The 22053-nt window shown below is 38.1% G+C and overlaps 1 protein-coding gene across 1 annotated transcript; it reads right to left on the bottom strand.

The window, feature by feature from the left end:
• Nucleotides 1-4912: 4912 nt before the first annotated feature.
• LOC139750421 (ring canal kelch protein) lies at nucleotides 4913-19017 on the bottom strand. Its single transcript, XM_071665200.1, has 10 exons — nucleotides 18882-19017; nucleotides 17649-17825; nucleotides 14189-14339; nucleotides 13540-13705; nucleotides 12758-12891; nucleotides 11048-11207; nucleotides 9920-10101; nucleotides 9032-9184; nucleotides 6892-7070; nucleotides 4913-6337 (listed from the first exon to the last, which is right to left on the bottom strand). The coding sequence occupies exons 2-10, from the start codon at nucleotides 17822-17824 to the stop codon at nucleotides 6154-6156; spliced, it is 1485 nt and encodes a 494-aa protein (XP_071521301.1). The 5' UTR covers nucleotide 17825; nucleotides 18882-19017; the 3' UTR covers nucleotides 4913-6153.
• Nucleotides 19018-22053: the final 3036 nt, after the last annotated feature.

Genomic DNA, 22053 nt, shown 5'->3' on the forward strand with positions numbered 1-22053 from the left:
TTAACTTGGAGGGCGAAATTGAGTATGTTTGTAGATATGGCAATCTTAACAATGTTGTATGGATGCGAGGCATGGACTGTAAATTAGGTTGTGCGGAGGAGGGAGGATGTATTGAAATGGAAATGGTTGAGGACGATATATAGCGTGAGGTGGTTTGGTCAAGTAGTAAAAATGTAAAAGAAAGATACGTGGTAATAAAAAAGAGTGTGGTTGAGAGAGCAGAAGAGGGTGCACTGAAATGGTTTGGACATATGGAGAGAATAAGTGAGGTTGACAAAGAGGATATATGTATCAGAAGTGGAGGGAGCAAGTAGAGGAGGGAGACCCAGTTGGAGACGGAAGGATGGAGTGAAACAGATTTTCAGCAATCCAGGCCTGAACATGCAAGCGCGTGAAAGACGTGAACGGGATGGAGTAAAGTGAAACAATGGGGTATGTGGGGATCGACGTGCTTTCAGTGGACTGAACCAGGGTATGTGAAGCGGCGAGGGAATACCATGAAAAGGTCTGTGGGCCTGGCTGTGAATAATGGGCTGCCATTACACATAACAGATAAAGAATGGTTGTAAGCAAATGCGGGCTTTCTTTGTCTGTTCCCAGCGCTATCTCGCTAACGTAAGAAACTGCGATCAAATATGATAAAAGACAATTATATCAAAGCAAAAATAACCATATCAGGTACGTCATTTCTCTGTAAGTTTCACATGAACAAGTCAGGTCCAATATGGGAAAGCTGCTACCTCGTAAACAAACGTACAATGTGAACTCCAAATGTGAGTCAGCTGGCAGCAGGTGTACATAATGCAACATAACCCATTCAATACATTAGGACTTAATATACATATATACTTTAATACTCGTAGGGTTATCGACAAAATATGTATTTGGAGATTATTCCTAGCTGCAGGCGATTACTATTTGTGAGTATTTTTCGTGTGTTGGGGGAAAGTGTTTTACACCCATGTTGCTCCCCCTTCTTCGTATATATGTAACGGGGAGGAGGGGTGGAGGGCGTTCCGTTAGTGCATACACCAGATAATAACAAAGCACTTCCTGATATCAATACTCACTCCAGAACCTTTTCCATGACATCTGGACAACAGCGTCTTCACTAATAGCACCTTATACACAACAAATATCACTTAACTGAACCCGCAAATTACCAGGGGGTCAAACAGCAGTGGCGGCAGTCCTAGAATACTCCTCGACGCTCTCATTTCGATTCCTATTTCTCACTTATCAGGTATGATATCCCTACGTATTTGGTATTTCCATACACCTCCAATGTTAGATTGGATTGGATTATATAACTTAGGCGTATAAGCCAAGCACCAGAGCTCACCTCCAATGTTATTAAGTATATCAGTGGCCTGTAAATAAACACACGTCACCTCCCATCAGTAGTATGTTTACAATCTCGTGTCCTGTTTTATATCAGTCTCACTGTTCATCTCTCAAACTACTGTATACATCCTTGTGTAATCTTACGTTTCGCTTCTTAGTCTAATAAAGACTCAAATATCCCTGAACATACCTTTAAAGGTAAGATGAAGTGTCACTGCCGGATGAAGTGTCACTGCCCTCTTCAATCGTCCTGTTGTTGTGTACCAAAGGTCCCGGGCGACGCCAAGCGTTTGGAATGAAACATGAGAACTTCAAGTTTCCTTCCTCCACTATAGTTCTCTCCCTGGATTCTTCGGACTATCAATCATTCTGAATTTGCCTTCCTTTACACATAAATACGATGTATGTCGATGGTTTGAAGACCGATCTCGCGGGAACATTTGAGTGAATATATTTCTTTTTTCTAAATTGCATTGCATTTTTTACTTGTATATGATTTCAAAATAACCTAAGAGCTTTGTTGCATGGCATACACTGCTTTACTGTGGTATTTTTTGCTAAATTTGACATACTTTGGAGTTTTGTTGTACCCAAATGTCGGGTTGGTCGGCAGAAGCCGTATAGTTACTCTTCTACTTATCCTTGAGGTATTATCATTTTCTTTGATGTACTAGAAATATCCACTAGAGAAAACGATTATTAGTATTACAAATTTTGTCTCATTTCTTTTAACAGTGGGCTCTGAAACCAATTGCGACCGGAGAACGACATGAATTGCCACTGGAACATAACACCAAATCATGGTCTTGTCTAAATACCCTCCCACTCCTGGCCTTGTAAAAATCATGTCTAAAGAAACCCTGCAAAAAATGGTACAACATCTTGATGTGAAAAAGATTCTTGAAATTCTGAGACTATATCCACTTTTTGCACCAAGTGGATAAATCTATCATATGCAAGACTGTCAGCTTAGGTGATGACTAAACTTTGTAACAATTCATGTCATTATCTGACCACTGGGGGCCTGACAGAGACTCTTTGTGACCTCTGTAATCCTTTTGCGTTGCCATTCACAGGATGAGCCTGGGGTGCATGATAAAGTAGCCACAAAATTAGAGAGGCTTTGTCTCTTCCCCTTTCACTTCTCCTCGCCTCTTAATGTCCTTTGAGACCCCTTCATTATAGTTCCTCTGTCAACGTTGCTACCATTGATATAAGCCAACAGATCCATTCACAATTTTCCTTACATTTCAACTTCACGTCAGCTAATGTGACTTAACAAATAAAAAACGATCTCTTGTAAGTCAACCTACTAACCTTGGACTGTGTGTCGTACTTACTCTTTCTACAGAAAAGATAATGTATTGTTAATAATGCTTGATACAAGTGCTTGTTAGCAGGGCGTTGTGTGAGGTGATGACCCATCCATCCAAATGATCCTGATCCTACTAGCACAGGGAATTTACAGTCCATATCGACATTATCAAGGTAACCCAAGGTTATATATATATATATATATATATATATATATATATATATATATATATAGCGTTCGTTGGAACCAGCCCTCCGTACTCGTTTGATCACACTGAACGAATTCTTTCAAACCGTCGTATGACAAGGGTACCTGGTGATCATACCAGGCTTTTCCCTAGTGTGGGGTTGTGGTTCTTACCCTTCCACCTACACTTATCTTCAGTCAGACGTTAGACACTGAGATGCCTCCCGACTCTTTTTCTTTCCTTCTACCACTAAACTCTTTGACCTCTCGACGCATACCTCTTATCTCCTTCAAAATCACTCCGCCTCCTTCGCCAACCCCACCAACCTCTCAGCCCATCAGTTCCACTCCCTCTAGTTCACTACTTGCCAGAAACCCTCCCTGATTCCTTGCAAACCCTTTCCCCGGACCGTTTTCAACCCAGGACCAGACACAATTCATCTAGAAAAATAATCTATCTATATGTCAGTATCTCTGACGCCTGTTCGAACTGGAACTCCCTCAAGGGGGTGGCTATGGCGATAAGAGTCTCCATAACTAAGGAACTCCAGTGCCGCTTCTTAGCCTTTATGCCTCACCCTTAACAAGCCACTGGCGGAGGGCAGCTCTAAGGCAGTGTTTGCAGGGGCTCCTACCCAATGTTCCTACCAACTCCTTCCTAATGCTTCTACCTAAATGTTCCTACCTACTACTCCTACCATTTTGCCAAAAGGAAGGGTTATTGTCGTGTTACGGATGACAAGGAGAGATTGTATGTTTGTGAACGGAATGCCAGCAGTCCATGTGTGGGTGAGGCAGAAAGAAAAGACAACTACCTGGGCGAGAGTAGTGCAACTTGACAACCACTGCAGTGCTGGCTCACTAAAGCAGATGTCAATAACCCTCCCTAGTCACTGGCTGCCTGCCAACTACTACCTACGATAATCCACGAGTGCAATGGTGCAAAAGCGGTTTGCATCAACCCAAATGCATAACTATTTTCGAATATAATAGATATTCAAAATGCTCAGCTACTACAATAATTGCCACCTGATAACCACCCTCCTTGAGTAAGTAGTCAGAAAAGTATTGTTGAGAGAGGGCTGTGGGTGTGCTGAAATAGTGTGGATATGTGGAGATGGAGGACAGACTGACTACAATGAATACAGATCAGAAGTGTAGGGAACAAGGAGGGGGAACCCAAAAAAGGACGACTTAGAGGGATTGTAGTGAAAGATGCCTTGGGTTATCGGAGACTGGGCACACACAAGGGTGTGGAGGGTGCATGGGATAGAAAGATTTGGAGCAAATTCACATACAGGGGACAACATGCTGGAATTGGACTAAACCAGAGTGTATGAAAAGATGAAGAAACTATGGAGGAGTTTGTGGGGACTGGCTGTGGATAAGGGACTCTGGATTTGGTGCATAATACTTGAGAGCTAGAGTGGATATAAGCAAGTGAGGCCATTCTTCATCGGTTTCTAATGCTGATGTGGGAAACAGTGAATAAGAATAAAGAATGCTCATTTCACTAACCACTTGCACTTTGCACACCTCCAAAATCAAACCATATCTGCCATCCTCTCACCTAACACATTCAAAATCCTTCACAATACTCCTTTCATTTCCTCTTCCCTTAAGTCTGTTTTTTACCACCTCCCCATCTGCCCCTTCACAGATGCTCCCATTTGCTACCTTCCACTCCCTAAACTATGAACCGCTTCCCACAACATTCACTTATTCTTACTGGAGTTTGATGATACTCACTCAATCCAACTCTGTCATCCTTTTCAGCCTCCTACTGCTTTCTCTTGCATATCTCCCATTCATTTACACTTCTTTCCTGCAAGAAGTGTCCAAACACAACTTTCTCTTCCATTAGCAATTCAAATGCGTCATTCTACTATTCACTACCCTTCCTCACTGCCCTCTTCCCACATACCACACACTTCTTTCACATGCACACTGTAGTGCCGCTTCCACAAATACCTCTCATTCTTTGCCCACTCAGTTACCATTTGAATAAGGCTAGACAATGACACAACAGGTGCAGCATACTGTGTGAGGGTGTTAAGGAAAGGGTAGTAAAGTGATAAGCATTTAATGTTAAATATATTCAAAAATACAATATACAATATATAGGATCTTTGGTGATCAAAATACACACATGAGCACATACAAAAATGCATCCTTTCAAGCACAAATGCAGGTAGCAGTTCTGAAATAGGTAAAATACTAATGTCTACACATTAATCCATTTGTATCAAATAAGTAATTTCTTGCACTTACAGCATAGTACTACTGTAAAATCTTCTTTAAATATTTTGGTCACTACAGATATCACATTCTAATGTCACAAATAAAACAGTAATGTTCATAACATTTAAAGAAAAATTCTGATAGCTGATTCAGTTTTACAGGAAATACCTAACAATATACAGACACTGGTTGTGTCTTAAAGTTCTACAAAGTTTAACATTCCAAGAAGAAGTCTTAGTGAGCACTAATGTGCATGAAGTAATAAGAAGTCAAATGAATACAAAAATTTTTGCACAGCAAGCAGTATCCTACATGTTACACAGTTCAAATAATGCCCCTCTTAAGTTCATAACAGCTAACAAAATACCATCAATTGTTAATTTTCTGTATCAAATTACATTTCACTTATGCCACCCACACATTGTCACAGCACCTTCTTCCTTCCTGAAAGCAAGTCCATAACAACAGCTGCCCAGCTAAATACCATTTCCTTACCTAAAGTTTTCTATACTTATACAAGTTCTGTCAACATAGTTTTCATTCATAAACTAATACAGGGTATCAACAACTTAATTTCTTCAGACATTTTCAGGTCTTGGAACTCTCTTCAACTAATGACAATTTTACCAAAGTCTGAAGTTCATTTACATAAAAAAAAATGGAATTATCAACTTCAGTTCTCACAATCTCTTTTTCTTACATTTACTATCTTTGAATTCCTAAGATTTGACATATACTTGGCCCAAATTACATTTCTAACACTAGCACACACACTGTAAATTACCAGAAAGTCAGTTATGTATAAAACACTAACTCACCGGCTTGGTAACTTCCTAGAGGAAGCATCAGCTTGTCCACAGCTCTGACATGACAGTGACCACAGGTTAGCATACCATAGTGAGAAACTTTTACCTAACTCAGCCCAACTTTGAGATCATATACATTTCCACAAGCTGGGGAGCCATTTTACTAACCCTCTGTCATGGTGTCACCTAAGTAATACACAGCAATACAAAAAATGGAATGTAATTTAAATATTTATCACAAAATTGAAACAAGAGTTTTCCTCACTTTCCATAAGGGGTAAATATCTCATAATCTATAACAGTGAAATTGTAATCACTCATAAGGGTGTTACATGATGCATTTTCACCATCATACGAATGTGGAAGATTTGAATAACTTTCAAGATTCTGATTGCAATTTCCAGCAATGAAGAGATCAGCTCCAGCTCCAAATATGGGTCCACAACTGAAAGTAGAAAATATCAAAACACTAGAAGAGAAATTTTCAATTTCAAGCAACTGAAATACCTGAAAGAGAATGCGCATAAGCTACTCCAAAATGAATGTGGGAAGGAGTGTCTCATGTTTATGCCTACTATATACTTATGCTGACGGCTTAGCTATGTGTGGCTGTCAGTGATGGTAGGAATAAGGAATAGGCAGTGAAAATGATTCAGTGTATATCTAAAGAAGAATTCACCTTGATTTAACATGTGATTCCTGGGTTCTTTTCTACTCACACTTCAGGCTGTGCCCAAACTCTCCTACTGATTAAGGAACTCATTATTCCTACAGAGTAAATTGAATAATCATTAACCCTGATTCTAGCTTAAACACATCATATGACCTTTTCTGCTTAATTAGAATATCTAGCTATCAAAATGTAATTATACTGACAGTCCTTTCCATCAAAGGTAAATTTAGGTAAAAGCTGTATTCTACTATTCTTCAAATTTAAAAACTCAAATAATGTACCAAGATCTATTCTTAATATGTCAAAAACATAAGTCTAGTACTTACTCAGGATGGTAACATATTGCGAACATCTTTTTGACGACTGGAAATTTAGCAGGTGGAATGTCTTGGTTATTGACAAGGGTGAAAAGAAATGCCTTATCTGATGCCACATAACGACCCTTCATGGTAGTCTTACCCCATGGAACATCACTGAAGCCCCCACAAATTTCACCATGCTGACCCTATTTTGGTTAGAGATTTTCAGTTACATATCAAGGATTATTTCCAAGTCCCTTATTAGCTCATAACTAAAAATTCATGACTTTAGATGTAAAAGATGTCCCAAAACAGGAAGGAAATAGTATCTGTGCTACTACAGGGAAAGAAATGAACTCTGTATTAAGATAGAAAGTGCAATAATATCTACATTAAGAGAAGGAGGGATATTCTCCCAATGATTAAACAAGAACAAGAATGGACCTTGTTTTCAGAGAAGGAAAATGGATTTTATATTATGAAAAAGTGAATGGCATCTTTCTTAAAAAGAGGAAGGGAATGGTCTCTGCATTAAGACAAGGAAAGAAATGACTTTTGCATAAAGATGAGGGATACTGTGATAAGACAAGAATGGGGATGGCCTATGTATAGGGATCAGGAAGGCCTCAGATTCTGTGTTAAGACAAGAAGGGAAAAGGAATCTATGTTAAGACAAGATGATTGTACTATGGTGTTGAAAAAAATGAGGGGAGGGACTCTCTTTAAAGATAAGAAGGGAAATGGTTTCTATGTTAAGACAAGGAGCATAATGGACTCTGTATTAAGATTGGGATTGCAATGAAATATGTGATATAACAAGGTGGGATACTGACTCAACACATTGATAAGAACAGAAATGGACTTTGAAGAGAATATGCATTTAGACAAGGACAGAAATGGGCTCTGTGTAAAGACAAAGTGAACAGACTCTGTTTTAAGATAAGAATGAAAATGGATTCTGTTAAACCCATTTCTTATCTTTTCCTTTCATATCTTCACCCTTCCTCTAACTCCTACCTGTACTCTAACAAATATCATATTCTCCAAAGTTTGTGCACTCATCTTCATATCAAATTCAACTACTGTTTTAACCTTTTCTTCATACTTTATGCATTTTTCTTTTTAGCCTGTTCCTGGTACCTCATTCCCTCCAAATCTCCTAAACAATATTTAGTAACTGAAACTGTGTCTCATACCTTCATTACAAGTTATTAGCAAGTACACAATAATAATATTCCTAACTCTTTCCATTCTATTTCTTCTCTCATATGCATTTTCTGTAATATTCTGTATATACCTCAGGTGAGGTATATACTTCATTTTTCCAGTTCTATATGTCTGGGATGCACAAATCATTAGTCCTTGAAATGGTTTCCCCTGCCTTGAAGTTAAATACATGGCCATTAATGCCTCTAATGAGATCCTAATCATTATTTCCAGACTTCAGCTTAATACCTTTCCATATACTGGTCAGTATACATGGAGACGTCAAAAAAGGCTGTGTGAGATCTATGCCCTCAATTAAGTAATAACTAATTCTGAAACTGTGTCTCTCATACAAGATAACATGTATTACTTAAGAAAGCCATAAGTAATAATATTTGTTTCTAACAAAAACTTACAAACATACCGCATATCTCATTATATATACCTGAAAATACTCTATGAGTACCTCATATGCCTGGCAGTAAAGTAGCATAAGTTAATGGATGAGTAGCAGATGTAAAGATCGTCTCATCAAATTGAGTTTTCAATTGTTTCCTTAAAATCTGGTTCCAATCTATTGTAATGACAAACAAGTTATCTTTTTTAGAATATATAAGAACATCCTGCACACAGAGTGCTCCTGGATAATATGACAGCTATTGCGAGAGGATTAAACAATCATTATCATTACATGTTTTCTTCCTATGCCTCAACTTCCTACCAGAACCTCCATTTCACTCTCTTTTAAATTACCACTTTGCCACATTATGCTAAACCTCCAAATACACTGCAATAAATGATCATACATTCCCATCAATTTAGCTGTCACATAAGGTAGGAAATAATTGAGTATTAATAAAAATGACACTAACTAATCAAAATATTTAAGGCATGCATTGGCAAACATCATTAAACGAAACTACAAAGAAAAATCAATCCCTTATAAAGTCACACAGCTAACCATAACTATAGTGTAGGTTGGAGCAACACCATCACAGTGGCGGTGGAAAGCATCAGCAGAATAGCCGTGAGTAGAAGCTCTGTACACAAGACGCCACATCTGTTTATTGACACCATACCAACTGTTCAATACACGCTGCAAGGACATTTTTTCCTGTAAAGAAAAGAAAAAATATATATACAAAAATATACATATATAGTTTGACAATATATGATCACATTAGTCCATGATGATAATGATGAAGGTGAAATCAAACTTCAGTAGAAGCTCAGATAATTCCCTTTCACAGTATTCTACAAGACACAACATGTGGAGGACTGTCATTACAAGCACTTATTTACATCTGCTGAAGACAGCATGGTGAGGCATCTCTCTGGGAAGGTGGAAGCATCTGCCTTATTTTGGCTTGCTTTTCCACTGTTTTCTTAACCCTCCATATGAGAAGTGAGGATGAATAAGATAGTGATTACTATGCAGACACATGGCAAGGGAAGTGACAGTCATGTGTCTGTCATTTGTGATACAGTACAGGGTTTGTTGCATGGAATTGCTTTAAAATTCAAGGTTATGGGACAGTGAAGGTTGGATTCATGTCTTCAGGGGGTTAAGAGGGGTGATGGTGGATAGCCACAGGACTTCAGACATTCTACTCTGAGTGAGCTAATGTTCCAAATGCAAAGAATGCTGTATGTCTGTTGTGTCAAGAGTGCTGTGACATGACTGTCATGTATATATGAGAGGCCTTTCATACTAGTGTCTGCAAGACATTGAAAGGTGGTCACAAAGGAAGATATTGAAGAGAGTTGGAGATGGAGCTGCTCCCTCCTTAATCACTTCTGGTTCAAACTCTGAAAACATTACAGCTCACATTTGTATAGCAGTACTTACATTAATGAGAATCTGTGATCCAGCAAATAGTTTGAGAGAAACACGAGGCTGCAGTCTTTTATCTTCATTAGTCGTGTTATCCTTGAATTTGTTGGGAAGTGCTGCATAGCGGTAACGTTCTAATGAAAGCTCCATAGGCACTGCCCCTGTTGGCTCTACTTCTTCAGCAAACACTTGACTATCTGAAATTTGCATCATTTAGAAGTAAATGAGTCATACTAATATATCAGCAATTTCTCTGCCAAATACACAGATAATGAAAGTCATCTGAATCCCTGATAATTAAAAAAATATTGGATCCCATTTCCAAAAAAGCTTTCTAACATAACTCTGTCTATTGGTCAGACCAAGTGAAGCAGCTGTGGACAAAGGTGCATATGATCAAGGTCAGATGTGCAAACCCTGTGGTCATGCACAACAGCATGCACCATTCTTCCATTATCAAAGTGATTTGACAATTTTCCTCCATAAATTGATGATCTTGTAAAGGCTCATGTGCTGATCAAACAATAAAAAGAAAGAAAAAAATGCTTTTCAAATGACCTGAAAAACATACTTCTCTAATGGCACCTATTTCTGCTTGGAAAGAAGGATAGCACTTATATAATCCTCATCAAGCATTCTAATCATCCATAAAACTTACATTCAGATAACAAAAATTCTAATAAACACTTCTACTTGCTGGTTAAGCTATAATGTAAGAGATGATGTTGCTTGTTTGACCAACAAAACACAAATACATGAACGGAAAAAAAAGCTGTTTTGATACTATACAGTATTCTAACTACACATCTGCCTATCTATCTATTTATCTATATCTCTGACACCAATTCCCTTCGAAAACTCCTCAAGGCAAGGCCATAGCAAAAGAACCTCCATAACTGATCTCCATTGCCACTTCTTAGCCTTTGATGCCTAACTCTTAACAGGGCACTAAAAAAGGGCAACTCTAGCACAGACTATACAGTATTCAGGACATAAAATACAAATAAAGAAATGACAAAGAGGAAAACAGAGGCTGGGGCAAGGGAAGACACATAACATCTAGAATATTCATAAAAATAAGATATGAACACTGCAACTACTATACAATCAATTTTTATAAATGTACACATCCTGAGAGCTTACCAATGAGTAAAAGTCGCACATGATTAATGACTCCTTGTAATTGTTGACACACACGTAACCTTTCTTCCTCAGTCCAGTGTGCAGTGGGCTGTGTAACACCTGCTCCATATTTGGCCCAGTTTAACACTCCACGCCATACATCCTCCTCTTCTAGGGCAAGCTACAGAAAACAATAAAATTTCATAACACAAGATTAAATGGATCTAACAAAACTTGAGTTACTCACCTTAGCAATGCTTAACTGTCCTTCCACTTCTCTTTGATTTCTACTTTTGTTTTTGTCTTCTCCAATCAGCAGTAAATCACTTGGCCATGTTACTTGTTAAACCATTACCACAGAAAAATAAAGAAATCACAAGTATTCTACTTCATGAATCGTTACAATGACCATATTCACTCGATTTTCCTACACATCAGTCCACCATACAAACTCCCTATCATTCTGCAAAGGGAATTTATTCCTACACTTCTACTACTTGCCTCTGATTCTGCTTGTTTTTCTATAAAAATTTTGATGAGCCAACTTGGTACACAAACTCAGTAAGATTTGCAATAGCTGATTTAGATATGCAAAATACTATTTGTTAACAACCTCTATCTATCTATCATCATTATGTCCATCCTCAATTCCAGCCTCTACAATTGCTCATTCATATCCTTAACTCAGGCCCAGTACATCAAAGTAAAGTATGAGCTTTCACACTTCAACCATAAAAACATTTACATTATCATAATGATACCACATATTCATTTCAGTCCACTTACCAAACCATCACTTACTCTGAAACAAGCACTATTTCTGTTATGAAACCCCTAAACAACTTTTAGAAGTTTTCCTTGAACACCAAATATGGTTAAAACTTCTGTTACCTTTCCTTATCATTTCATCATACACATTTTTAAAATGCATAAACTGTATAAAGTTTCATTTTCTCTAAAATATTCTTTACTACTGATACTTGTCAATGTGCAAAATCTCAGTTACACATGGTCTTTCTTTCCTTTATACATTCTATTTTTCCCCAAGAGGGGGTTCACTAATTGTGCTGTCTGAGTAATGGGACATGCTCAAACAGTGTTTGAAGTGTTGTAGTGATGGGTGGTGTCCAGTATGTGAGTGAGAGTGTGACTCGTATTTGTCTAAGGAGTGTGGTTTCTGGTGGGCTGTTGCCCCTCACCATATGCAAGGCTGCAAAAGCCTAAACTGGCATAGTAACGAGATGTAACTCTTATGTTTGCAGGACAGGCCACAAAGGATAGTAACAAGATATTCTATCAGAGACAGAGCAAAGTAAATCTCTGCTGGTATTAATGTTTTGTGAAAGTTTCAGTTGTTAGCTCCACCCCACCCTCACAGTTTCTTAAAACTCACAAAGGCAAGATCGTACATGGGATATTGCTATACTGCAGGAAATACATTATAGCAACCTAATCTACAGTACATTTATATCTTTTCACTACCTCAAGTCTTCAACATAAGTTTCCATACAATGGATATTGTAATTTTTGAAATTCTGTATAGAAACACCTAGAAAAAAATTAAACACAGATATTAATGGACAATAACCCCTTCCATTATCAGGATAACAAGAGAACATATAGAAATTAGCAATAAAATAAAATTTTGGCAAGACTGTTTCAAATATATGCACAGGATATATGATTCATTCATATCTATCAATAAAAAGTATACTCTTCAGAATTACTCACATTATCAGAGGAAATAAGCCTGATGAGTGCTTCACGGGAAAGATTAAGAAAAGATGTAGTCTGCATGCACTCCAGTGCATTTTCCCCAATGTATGCTACACATCGGTCAACAAAAGATCGACTACCTTTACTCCCTAAAAACAGTAATCCAAAAGATAAGAACAAAGTCAATTCATCAGCAGAAACCTAAGCTTTTATTCAAATATATATCATTAAAATATAATCAGCTCTATAATATGTTTGAAAACACCTACTTTATAATGCCTATTGTGTTTCACTGAAATATCATTATCATCATGCACTGCAAAAACATTAATCAGTTGTACATACTTCTGCATGGCCATAACAGGTTGGACTATGAGTCTGTGTGTTGGTGTTGGGATTTAAAAACTAATTTTGTGAATGGTTTGCACGATGAGGAAGATTGTCTCCATGAAACACATAGTGCACCATGCAGAGGAAAAAACTTGTTAAATAAAATAATCTGAACTCCTACAGAATAGCGATTTCACTTTCATAACTATCATTACATTTTACAGTGATCATCATATCAACATGTATGTGTCTGTATATGTGTGTGCATACTTATGTATAGGGAGGATAATGATCCAAAACATGCTCCACTTGTTTTATGGGCTCCTGATTAGCTGATTTATTCAAAACAGATACCTAGTTCTGCAAAAATAGTTAGACATTCTACATCAATCTCCAACTACCCTAGGTGTACAGGATTAACAAGCATATGATCCTCATGTTCTGCTGAATGCAAGGAACATACATACCTCCAGTGCGCTGCTCCATCTTCAGAGCTGCCATAAGAAATGTACATGCATTATGTGGTGTCATAGTAGTGGCAATGTGGTCCTCACAGTGCTGACAAAGTTCTTCTAAACCCAGGTCATGACCAACACCATACACCTCGAACACACCACTGTCATTCATCACCACCTAATAAAGAATTTCAAAATTGAACAGGACTACAGAGTAACTGCATAGAAAGTTCATGTCACATCTCTCTCTGAGTTAACATGAAGTGCAAAAAGAGGTATTAAAAAATGTCTTTTTTTAATTATTTGAATACAAGGTTTTCAAAGTTTAGAAGAAAAAATGAAACTTTCATCAGCATCACATTTTTTTCATAAATGGAAAGGTTCAGACTACATTATCTGAGAAAGACAGAAGTAAGTGATTCAAGTGTGACAACTGAATGCCGTGATGTAATATTAAAGTACTCCATAACACTATCTCAAATTCTACAGATGACACTAATTTGCAAAATGAACTTAAATCCTATTCCTTAAGACAGATTTCCTGATCAAGACACAAATCATAAAATCATTCTTTTATAAAAGGCTATAGAATCAACAACTATAAATGGGGTAACTCTATAAAAAGATTCAATATTAGGATGACAAAAACAAAAATAATTACCTTGCCAGTGTAGATATAATTAATTACTTGTCTGAAGATGTTAGGCTGATACTGTGGAAGGCGAATGGTAGTATGTGGACTCCCAGGTGTCACCGTGCTGCCAGGTATTACACACACCTCACCACCAGATGCTTCTACAAAACTTTTACACCTGGCAATAAGAGATTCTCTTAGCATATGCAGAAATATGCTTTGCATTACCCTACATATAAAGCCTTTGACACAGCCTTTGTCATCCAGGAGAAATGTAGTGTATGGCCTTTTTCCATGAAATGATTCTTTTCTCTGTCAAATCTATGTACTTAAATACCATCTGTTAATCTTCTTATGTTGCATCCCTCAGCTTCAATAATGCTTTTCAATTGGTCAGAAAAACTGCAAATTCCCCAACCACCTTTAAAGTGTGAAGGTTTCCACATGTTAAAAACCTGTCCAACCATCCCTTACTTGCTGTGAAGGGATCACTTTCCTTTTGAAAAAGATCTTTAAAAACTAATCCCTAATACAGGCAACACTTGAGATATGCCTTGGTTCACTACCAGCATCTTTTCTGCTTTTCCAAGCTAAGGAATTCTTATTCTTATCATTAAGGCAGGGGAGAAAGAATACTGCACACACATTCCTTTTGTATCATAGAAAGCAACTAAGAGGGGCTGTAGCAGGTGGCTGTAAATCATCCCTTCCTGTATTACTTTTCAACAGAAGAAACAGAGCAAGGAACCAAGTGAAGAATTTTCCCTCTAAGGCTCTGTCATCTGTTTTTGAAGCTACCTCGCTTACACTCAAAATGGCGAGCATATATAGAAAACAAAATCAACACCTCTACTAAGAGATATGATGAGTTTATCACTGAGTTCCTTATCTTTTAAGCATTCTTCTCAATAGCACATATTGCACTCTCCCTAAAATAAAAAGCACAACCTACTACAAATACACCTTTAATTATATCATCTCACCTTAATATTTCTCTATATTTCTAACATTAAAGTACTTCACTCCATTGATAGATAAGTAAAGTGGTTAGGATATGCAACAAAATGCTGCTCAGACAACACTCAACAAAAGTTAACAGGGCTGTCAAATCCACACATTACAAGATGAGGGCAAGTAGCGAAGGTCTGCATGCACCAACTTATTATAGAATCCTACATGAGGCAGCATGTGCATTGCATCACATGGCTATTTGCTCACTACTTCACATGCTCCCACAAGGCCTCATGTGCATCAATTGCACTGTATAGTCCACATGCTACTACACTGGTTGCAAGAGCTTCACACATCCAATCTGGTAAATGACATACTTGTGTTTTTCTCACAAAACCAGGAGAATGGTAGAAATATTCATCGCATAATAACGAAAGGTTTAGGTTTGTAAATCACATACAAATATACAGTCTTAAAATAGTGACTAATGCACACATATGTACATCATTCTCATACACTAAATAATAAACATCAAAAAGAAAAAGGATATTGGTCCACGGGATGGCAACAATATGTCTATTAGCATCAAATTCTGACAGCACATAATCCTACAAAACTGATATCTGTTAGGACGGAAGTAGGTCAATAATGTCAGTCCAACAGCAGTTGCAGACTGGGCAAGGGCATGCCTAAACCAAGCAAAGCGCCACAATCACAATCAAGTGTTTAGCAAAGGGTGAGTGAAGGCTAGCACTTCCTCACCAGAAATACTAAGTGGTTCTAACCCTTTCATTTCAAGCAGATATATCTAAAGCTTGCAGCAGACCACAAGAGAGAATGATCTTCAGTTTCTTGCTATGACCTAAAGAGTCAAAAAGAGAAATTTCAAATGATAAAAGTGCATAAATGAGAGCCATTTTATAGTAATGGAGAAAAAAGAGGTACAGTAAACTACTCCAAAGCCAAGAAATCTCACCTCTAAATATGACTTGAGTATGCATTTTACTGACTGACATCACATCACCTCATCAATGAGCAAAGTAATAACATATTTTTTCTCCAATCTGAACATTCAACTAATTACTCAATCCACAGTTACTAGCACCTTCAGTACCTTTTCCTATCTTTTTATGCATAACTGAGCAGTCATCATCAAAATACTGTTTACAGATCACTAAAAAAGATATCTTTGACAATATAATCATCTAATCCCTTAAAAGTGAGGAAGTCCCTGTGATACAGCGCTGGTGGCTGATTCATGTGAGAAACTGCAGAAGCTGGTGACTGAGTTTGGTAAAGTGAGTGAAAGAAGAAAGTTAAGAGTAAATGTGAATAAGAGCAAGGTTATTAGGTACAGTAGGGTTGAGGGTCAAGTCAATTGGGAGGTAAGTTTGAATGGAGAAAAACTGGAGGAAGTAAAGTGTTTTAGATATCTGGAAGTGGATCTGGCAGCAGATGGAACCATGGAAGTGGAAGTGAATCATAGGGTGGGGGAGGGGGCGAAAATCCTGGGAGCCTTGAAGAATGTGTGGAAGTCGAGAACATTATCTCAGAAAGCAAAAATGGCTATGTCTGAAGGAATAGTGGTTCCAACAATGTTGAATGATTGCGAGGCATGGGCTATGGATAGAGTTGTGCGCAGGAGGGTGGATGTGCTGGAAATGAGATGTTTGAGGACAATATGTGGTGTGAGGTGGCTTGATCAAGTAAGTAATGTAAGGGTAAGAGAGATGTGTGGAAATAAAAAGAGCATGGTTGAGAGAGCAGAAGAGGGTGTTTTGAAATGGTTTGGTCACATGGAGAGAATGAGTGAGGAAAGATTGACCAATAGGATATATGTGTCGGAGGTGGAGGGAATGAGAAGTGGGAGACCAAATTGGAGGTGGAAAGATGGAGTGAAAAAGATTTTGAGTGATAGGGGCCTGAACATGCAGGAGGGTGAAAGGCGGGCAAGGAATAGAGTAAATTGGATCGATGTGGTATACCGGGGTCGACGTGCTGTCAATGGATTGAATCAGGGCATGTGAAGCGTCTGGGGTAAACCATGGAAAGTTCTGTGGGGCCTGGATGTGGAAAGGGAGCTGTGGTTTCGGGCATTATTACATAACAGCTAGAGACTGAGTGTGAACGAATGGGGCCTTTGTTGTCTTTTCCTAGCGCTACCTCGCACACATGAGGGGGAGGGGGATGTTATTCCATGTGTGGCGAGGTGGCGATGGGAATATAAAAGGCAGACAGTATGAATTATGTACATGTGTATATATGTATATGTCTGTGTGTGTATATATATGTGTACATTGAGATGTATAGGTATGTATATTTGCGTGTGTGGACGTGTATGTATATACATGTGTATGGAGGTGGGTTGGGCCATTTCTTTCGTCTGTTTCCTTGCGCTACCTCACAAACGCGGGAGACAGCGACAAAGCAAAATAAATAAATAAATATAATAAACATAACACAAAGCTAAGCATATCAATGTTTAAGGAAGCTGAATTTTGTAAAACTGTACATAAGAGAAAAGGATTAGCAATACCTTGCTTTAAGGATGAGTTTATGTGCAGCTATGTGAGTCTCTTCACGACCAACAACAAAAATGATATCTGCCGAGTCTTTGTCTTCCAGTAAGTGCTGAAGATCCTCCAGGAGCCTTGATACTCCAACTAAAGACTTATCTGAGAAGTGAAGACCACCTCCTACACGGGTCCCCATGCTGTAAATACATATATCATTGGTCCTAAAACATACATGAAATCATAAAGATAATCACAATAGCAGTAATAACTATAATAATGATAAGAGTAAATAATATGAAAACATTAATAAAAAACAATGTTAACGATAATGATAATAATGATAAAATAATAATAATCTTTTTCCATATACTTATTTGCCATTTCTCCTAATAGCCGCATAATGCCAGGAGGAAACATAGAACGGCTTTATCATACATCTACAGTATATACATAAGTAGGGAAATTTTGACGATAACATCAACATCTATACAAACTCTGTTATACCTCCAACCCCAATGCCTGTAGAGCAATTCAACATGAAACGTCCTGTTAATGACTTCAGGACCCATACAGCTCCCCTCCCATACTCCACCTCAGAACTAGCTTTGAAGTTGTGGAAGGTAATCACAGTTTGTAAACCTATGGGTGGAGATGCTACCCCAGGCACCTTATACATATTCATTTGGGTAAAGTGGTTGAAGAGTTGATATCAAATGGTAATGTACCAGTTTTGGGAGACCATATGAATAACTTCAAGGATTTGGCTGAAATATATACACCAAAGGACTCCAGCCCTTTTTCTACCTTACATACCGTACTTATCTAACACTAGTCTCTCAGAAGCTACAATCCATCTCTCCCAAATCTTGAAGGCCAATTGTCAATTACATGGACTAGCAAGTCACTTGCTTGCTATAGAATGAAATATCAACTTTATAAAGTGATCACAGCACACGGTCAAATCAACAGAATAAGAAAGACATACGAACCAGGAACACATTTCACTGGGCAAAAAACGATATTTCTCCAGCTTTCTATATAATAAACTCATATCAGCTCCTTAAAGAAAATAAATAATTAGGATATATCAACATTTAAGAGCTATTTTCTTAACATGAAATCGTCGCTTGAAAAAAATGTACACATTTTCTTATGTACCCATCACATCACGCCCCTTTTCTCACAAAGATTCATGATTAAAAAGCAAAGTCTCACACCATCAATATCCTCTGTGAAGAGATAATAAAAGTTACCTGTAATGTAGTTTATGATATGAAAACTAAAGAGCTGTACAGCCTTCCAAGTTCCACCAGTAAGCAGAGAGCGGAGATCAGTGGTGTACCCGCACGATCGGGGACGCGTTACCTGGACGTAAACAAACAGCTATATAGACGAAATGACCAGCCACTCTGTCAAAATAGGATTCAGTCGTCCAAATATCTATACTTGGTAGGATTCGGTCGCAGAATGTCCCTCTTAAGAGTGTTTCTATCTAAGGATCTCTGCTAGCTTGAGAATGACATGTTTGACGTAACAGTGGACAGACACATTGCTCTAGTTCAAGTTAGGAGCACAGCAAGAAGAGGAGCGATAGGAATTTAATGATCGCCGTCACTGAGCATCCGAGAGAGATTTTAGTTTTAAGCATTTGTTTTGAATGTAAAAATGAAGTGACCACCCACACAGATTCCATTTTCCTATAAGTGTATTTAACAACTTAAAAGGTTCTGTAAGAGGAGCCCATAGGGGTTTTAGTTATGTATATGGGTGCATGATGTCTAATGGTATACCTAGATGTCAGAATTATCTGTATGGTAAAAAAAGAAGGATGGGAGTCAAAAACAAACGGCCTCATTTTACGAATGTATTTCTTTGATACATATATTCATGTTTAATGTTTCATCTATACCGAAAGTTATCATGTACAATGATTTTTGGAATTTTTTTTTTCGAAAATGTGTTGCTTTCTACACAAAATGACCACTGCTCCAACATAAGTTATATTCGCACCTGAATCTGCCACCAATGCCGTCATCAGCAAAGAGCAACTAACCAACATCCTAAGCCCTCTCATCCCAACAGACTGCATACTCGCCCCTCTCTCTGAATCTCACATTTACCTTCCTCGCCATCCCATCCATAAACAAACTAAAAAAAAAACCATGGGGACTTCACACACACCTGCCTCAGACGAACCTTCACTCTCCTTCCACTCGCACACAAACCTTACACACCCTAGATAAAACCCTACCATATGCTTTATCCAGATATATTAATGCCACCTATAAATCCGTCCGTTTCTTTAGGTATTTGTCTCATACATTCTTTCAAGTAAACACCCGATCCACACATTATCTAACACCTCTGAGACCAGTGTTCCTACACAATCTGATGCTCTCTACATGTCTTTCTCCTCTCAATCACTACTTTCCTCTACAACTTACCATGGAAAACTCAACATACTTATGTTTTTGTATTTTGAACATTCACCCTTATCCCTCTTGCCTTTATACAGATGCACTATTCGTGCATTATGCCAATCGTAAGGCACCTTACCATGATCCATACATACAGTGAAAATTCTAACCAGTCAACAAACACAGTCATCCCCTTTGTTAAGAAGTTTAACTGCAATACCATCCACTCTAACCACCTTACCACAATTCATCTTATGTAAAGCTTTCACCTCCTTTTCTCTCTTCACCAAACCACTCTCCATGACTCTCACTTCACGTACCACCTCGACCCAAATACCCTATATCTGTCATCCTATCATCATACACATTCAATAGTCCTTCAAAACACTCACTCACATCTCACTTCATCACTACCTGTTACCACTTCTCCTTTTACCCCTTTTACTGTCATTGTTTTCTTGTGTAACGCACATATTAACCTTCCAAAACATTTTATTCTGCCTCTCACCCCAACACCTTTGTCTTGACCTTCCTACCCTTTCTCTTATACATCCCCTAATCATTTGTATTCCTTTCCTCTAAGTTCCACCCAAATGGTTCTCTTTTCTCTTTCACTAGCAACATTATTTCTTCATTCCACCACTCCACTCATTACCCTTTCTAATCTGCCCACCTTCCACCTTTTGCATGCCACGTGCATCTCTCACACATGCCAGCACTGCTTCCCTAAATATCTCCCATTCCTCACACACTGCCCTAGTTTCATTTACACTTCTTTACCTTTTGCCACTCTACACTCAATCTTCCAGGTATTTCTTCACACAAGTCTCTTCCAAGCTCACTTACTCTCTTCTCACTGATAATGTTTCCTCTTTTCTGAAAACCTCTACATACCTTTATCCTCACTTCCACAAGATAGTGATCACACGACCCACCAGCTGCCCACTTGGAACATTTGTAACCAAAAGTCTCTTTTACATGACTATCAATAGATATTTACTCCAATAATATTCACTGACCATATTTCCTACTCACATACGTATACTTGTATATGTCCCTCTTATAAAACCAGATACTCCCAATCACCAGTCCTTCTTCAGCACCCATCTCCACAAATTGTTCACTATTTCCATATGTAGCAATGTAATGTGATTGTTGCATGCTTCAGATCCTCAAACAATACATGAAATTTTCCTTTTCCTATCTATCTATATCTCTGATACCCATTCCTTCTGGGAACTTACATCAAAGAGGTGGCCACAACAAAAGTCTCCACTTACCCCTGTCCTTCCATGCCTACTTCATGAACACCATTCCATGCTTTCTCTCACCATTTCTCTCCCTCCAGTGCTTTTCTATTCTATTTTCCCATGTCACAGGTGCTCTTTCTCTCTCACTAAACCCTTTAATTGTATTGTCATACTCACTCCTTGTAAACTCACCATCTTGCATTCTTTCCACAGGCCTAAACCATCTTGAAGTATTATGATTTGCCCACTTTACCACTGCACAATTCATTCCATCTAGCTATATCACAAGCTCCTCTCAAATAGCGTATTTCCCCAGCCTGGATTCTTAGCCTCTGTGACTCATTTCATGTCCACGTATCAGCTGCATAGGTTTGTTTAAGAAAAATTATGCTGTCCCTTAATCCTTCCTCACTTCCATATATAGTTACACCTTTACCCTTATTCTGATGAGGGACCCAATGACTCTTCTATCCTGTACTGCTCTCTTCCTTCTCTCTCCTTCCATATTGCTAAACATACCCAAAGTAGCTCCTAAATACTTAAATTTCTTTATATTTGAGACATATGTTTCAAAACCTTAATAAGCTCTGCAGTCTCATAATTGTACACATGAAAATCAACACAACACACCCTCATACATATATATCGAATGACAGATATTTGGGAATTTTCAGGTACAAGTACAGAATCTGTTGATGTTTACAGTTTTGCTATTTGTATGGTAAACTATCAGTCAATATTGTTATTTTCTGTCATGG

The sequence above is a fragment of the Panulirus ornatus genome, chromosome 9 (genome assembly GCF_036320965.1).
Source record: "Panulirus ornatus isolate Po-2019 chromosome 9, ASM3632096v1, whole genome shotgun sequence".
NCBI classification, from domain to species: domain Eukaryota; kingdom Metazoa; phylum Arthropoda; class Malacostraca; order Decapoda; family Palinuridae; genus Panulirus; species Panulirus ornatus.

Coding starts and splice junctions, on each gene's coding strand:
- LOC139750421 (XM_071665200.1), bottom strand. CDS start 17,824: ATGGGGACCCGTGTAGGAGGTGGTCTTCACTTCTCAGATAAGTCTTTA. Junction 11,208..12,757: donor GGCTTATTTCCTCTGATAAT/GTGAGTAATTCT, acceptor TGTTTTCTGTAG/CTTGCCCTAGAAGAGGAGGA. Junction 7,071..9,031: donor CAACCTACACTATAGTTATG/GTTAGCTGTGTG, acceptor TAACCAAAATAG/GGTCAGCATGGTGAAATTTG.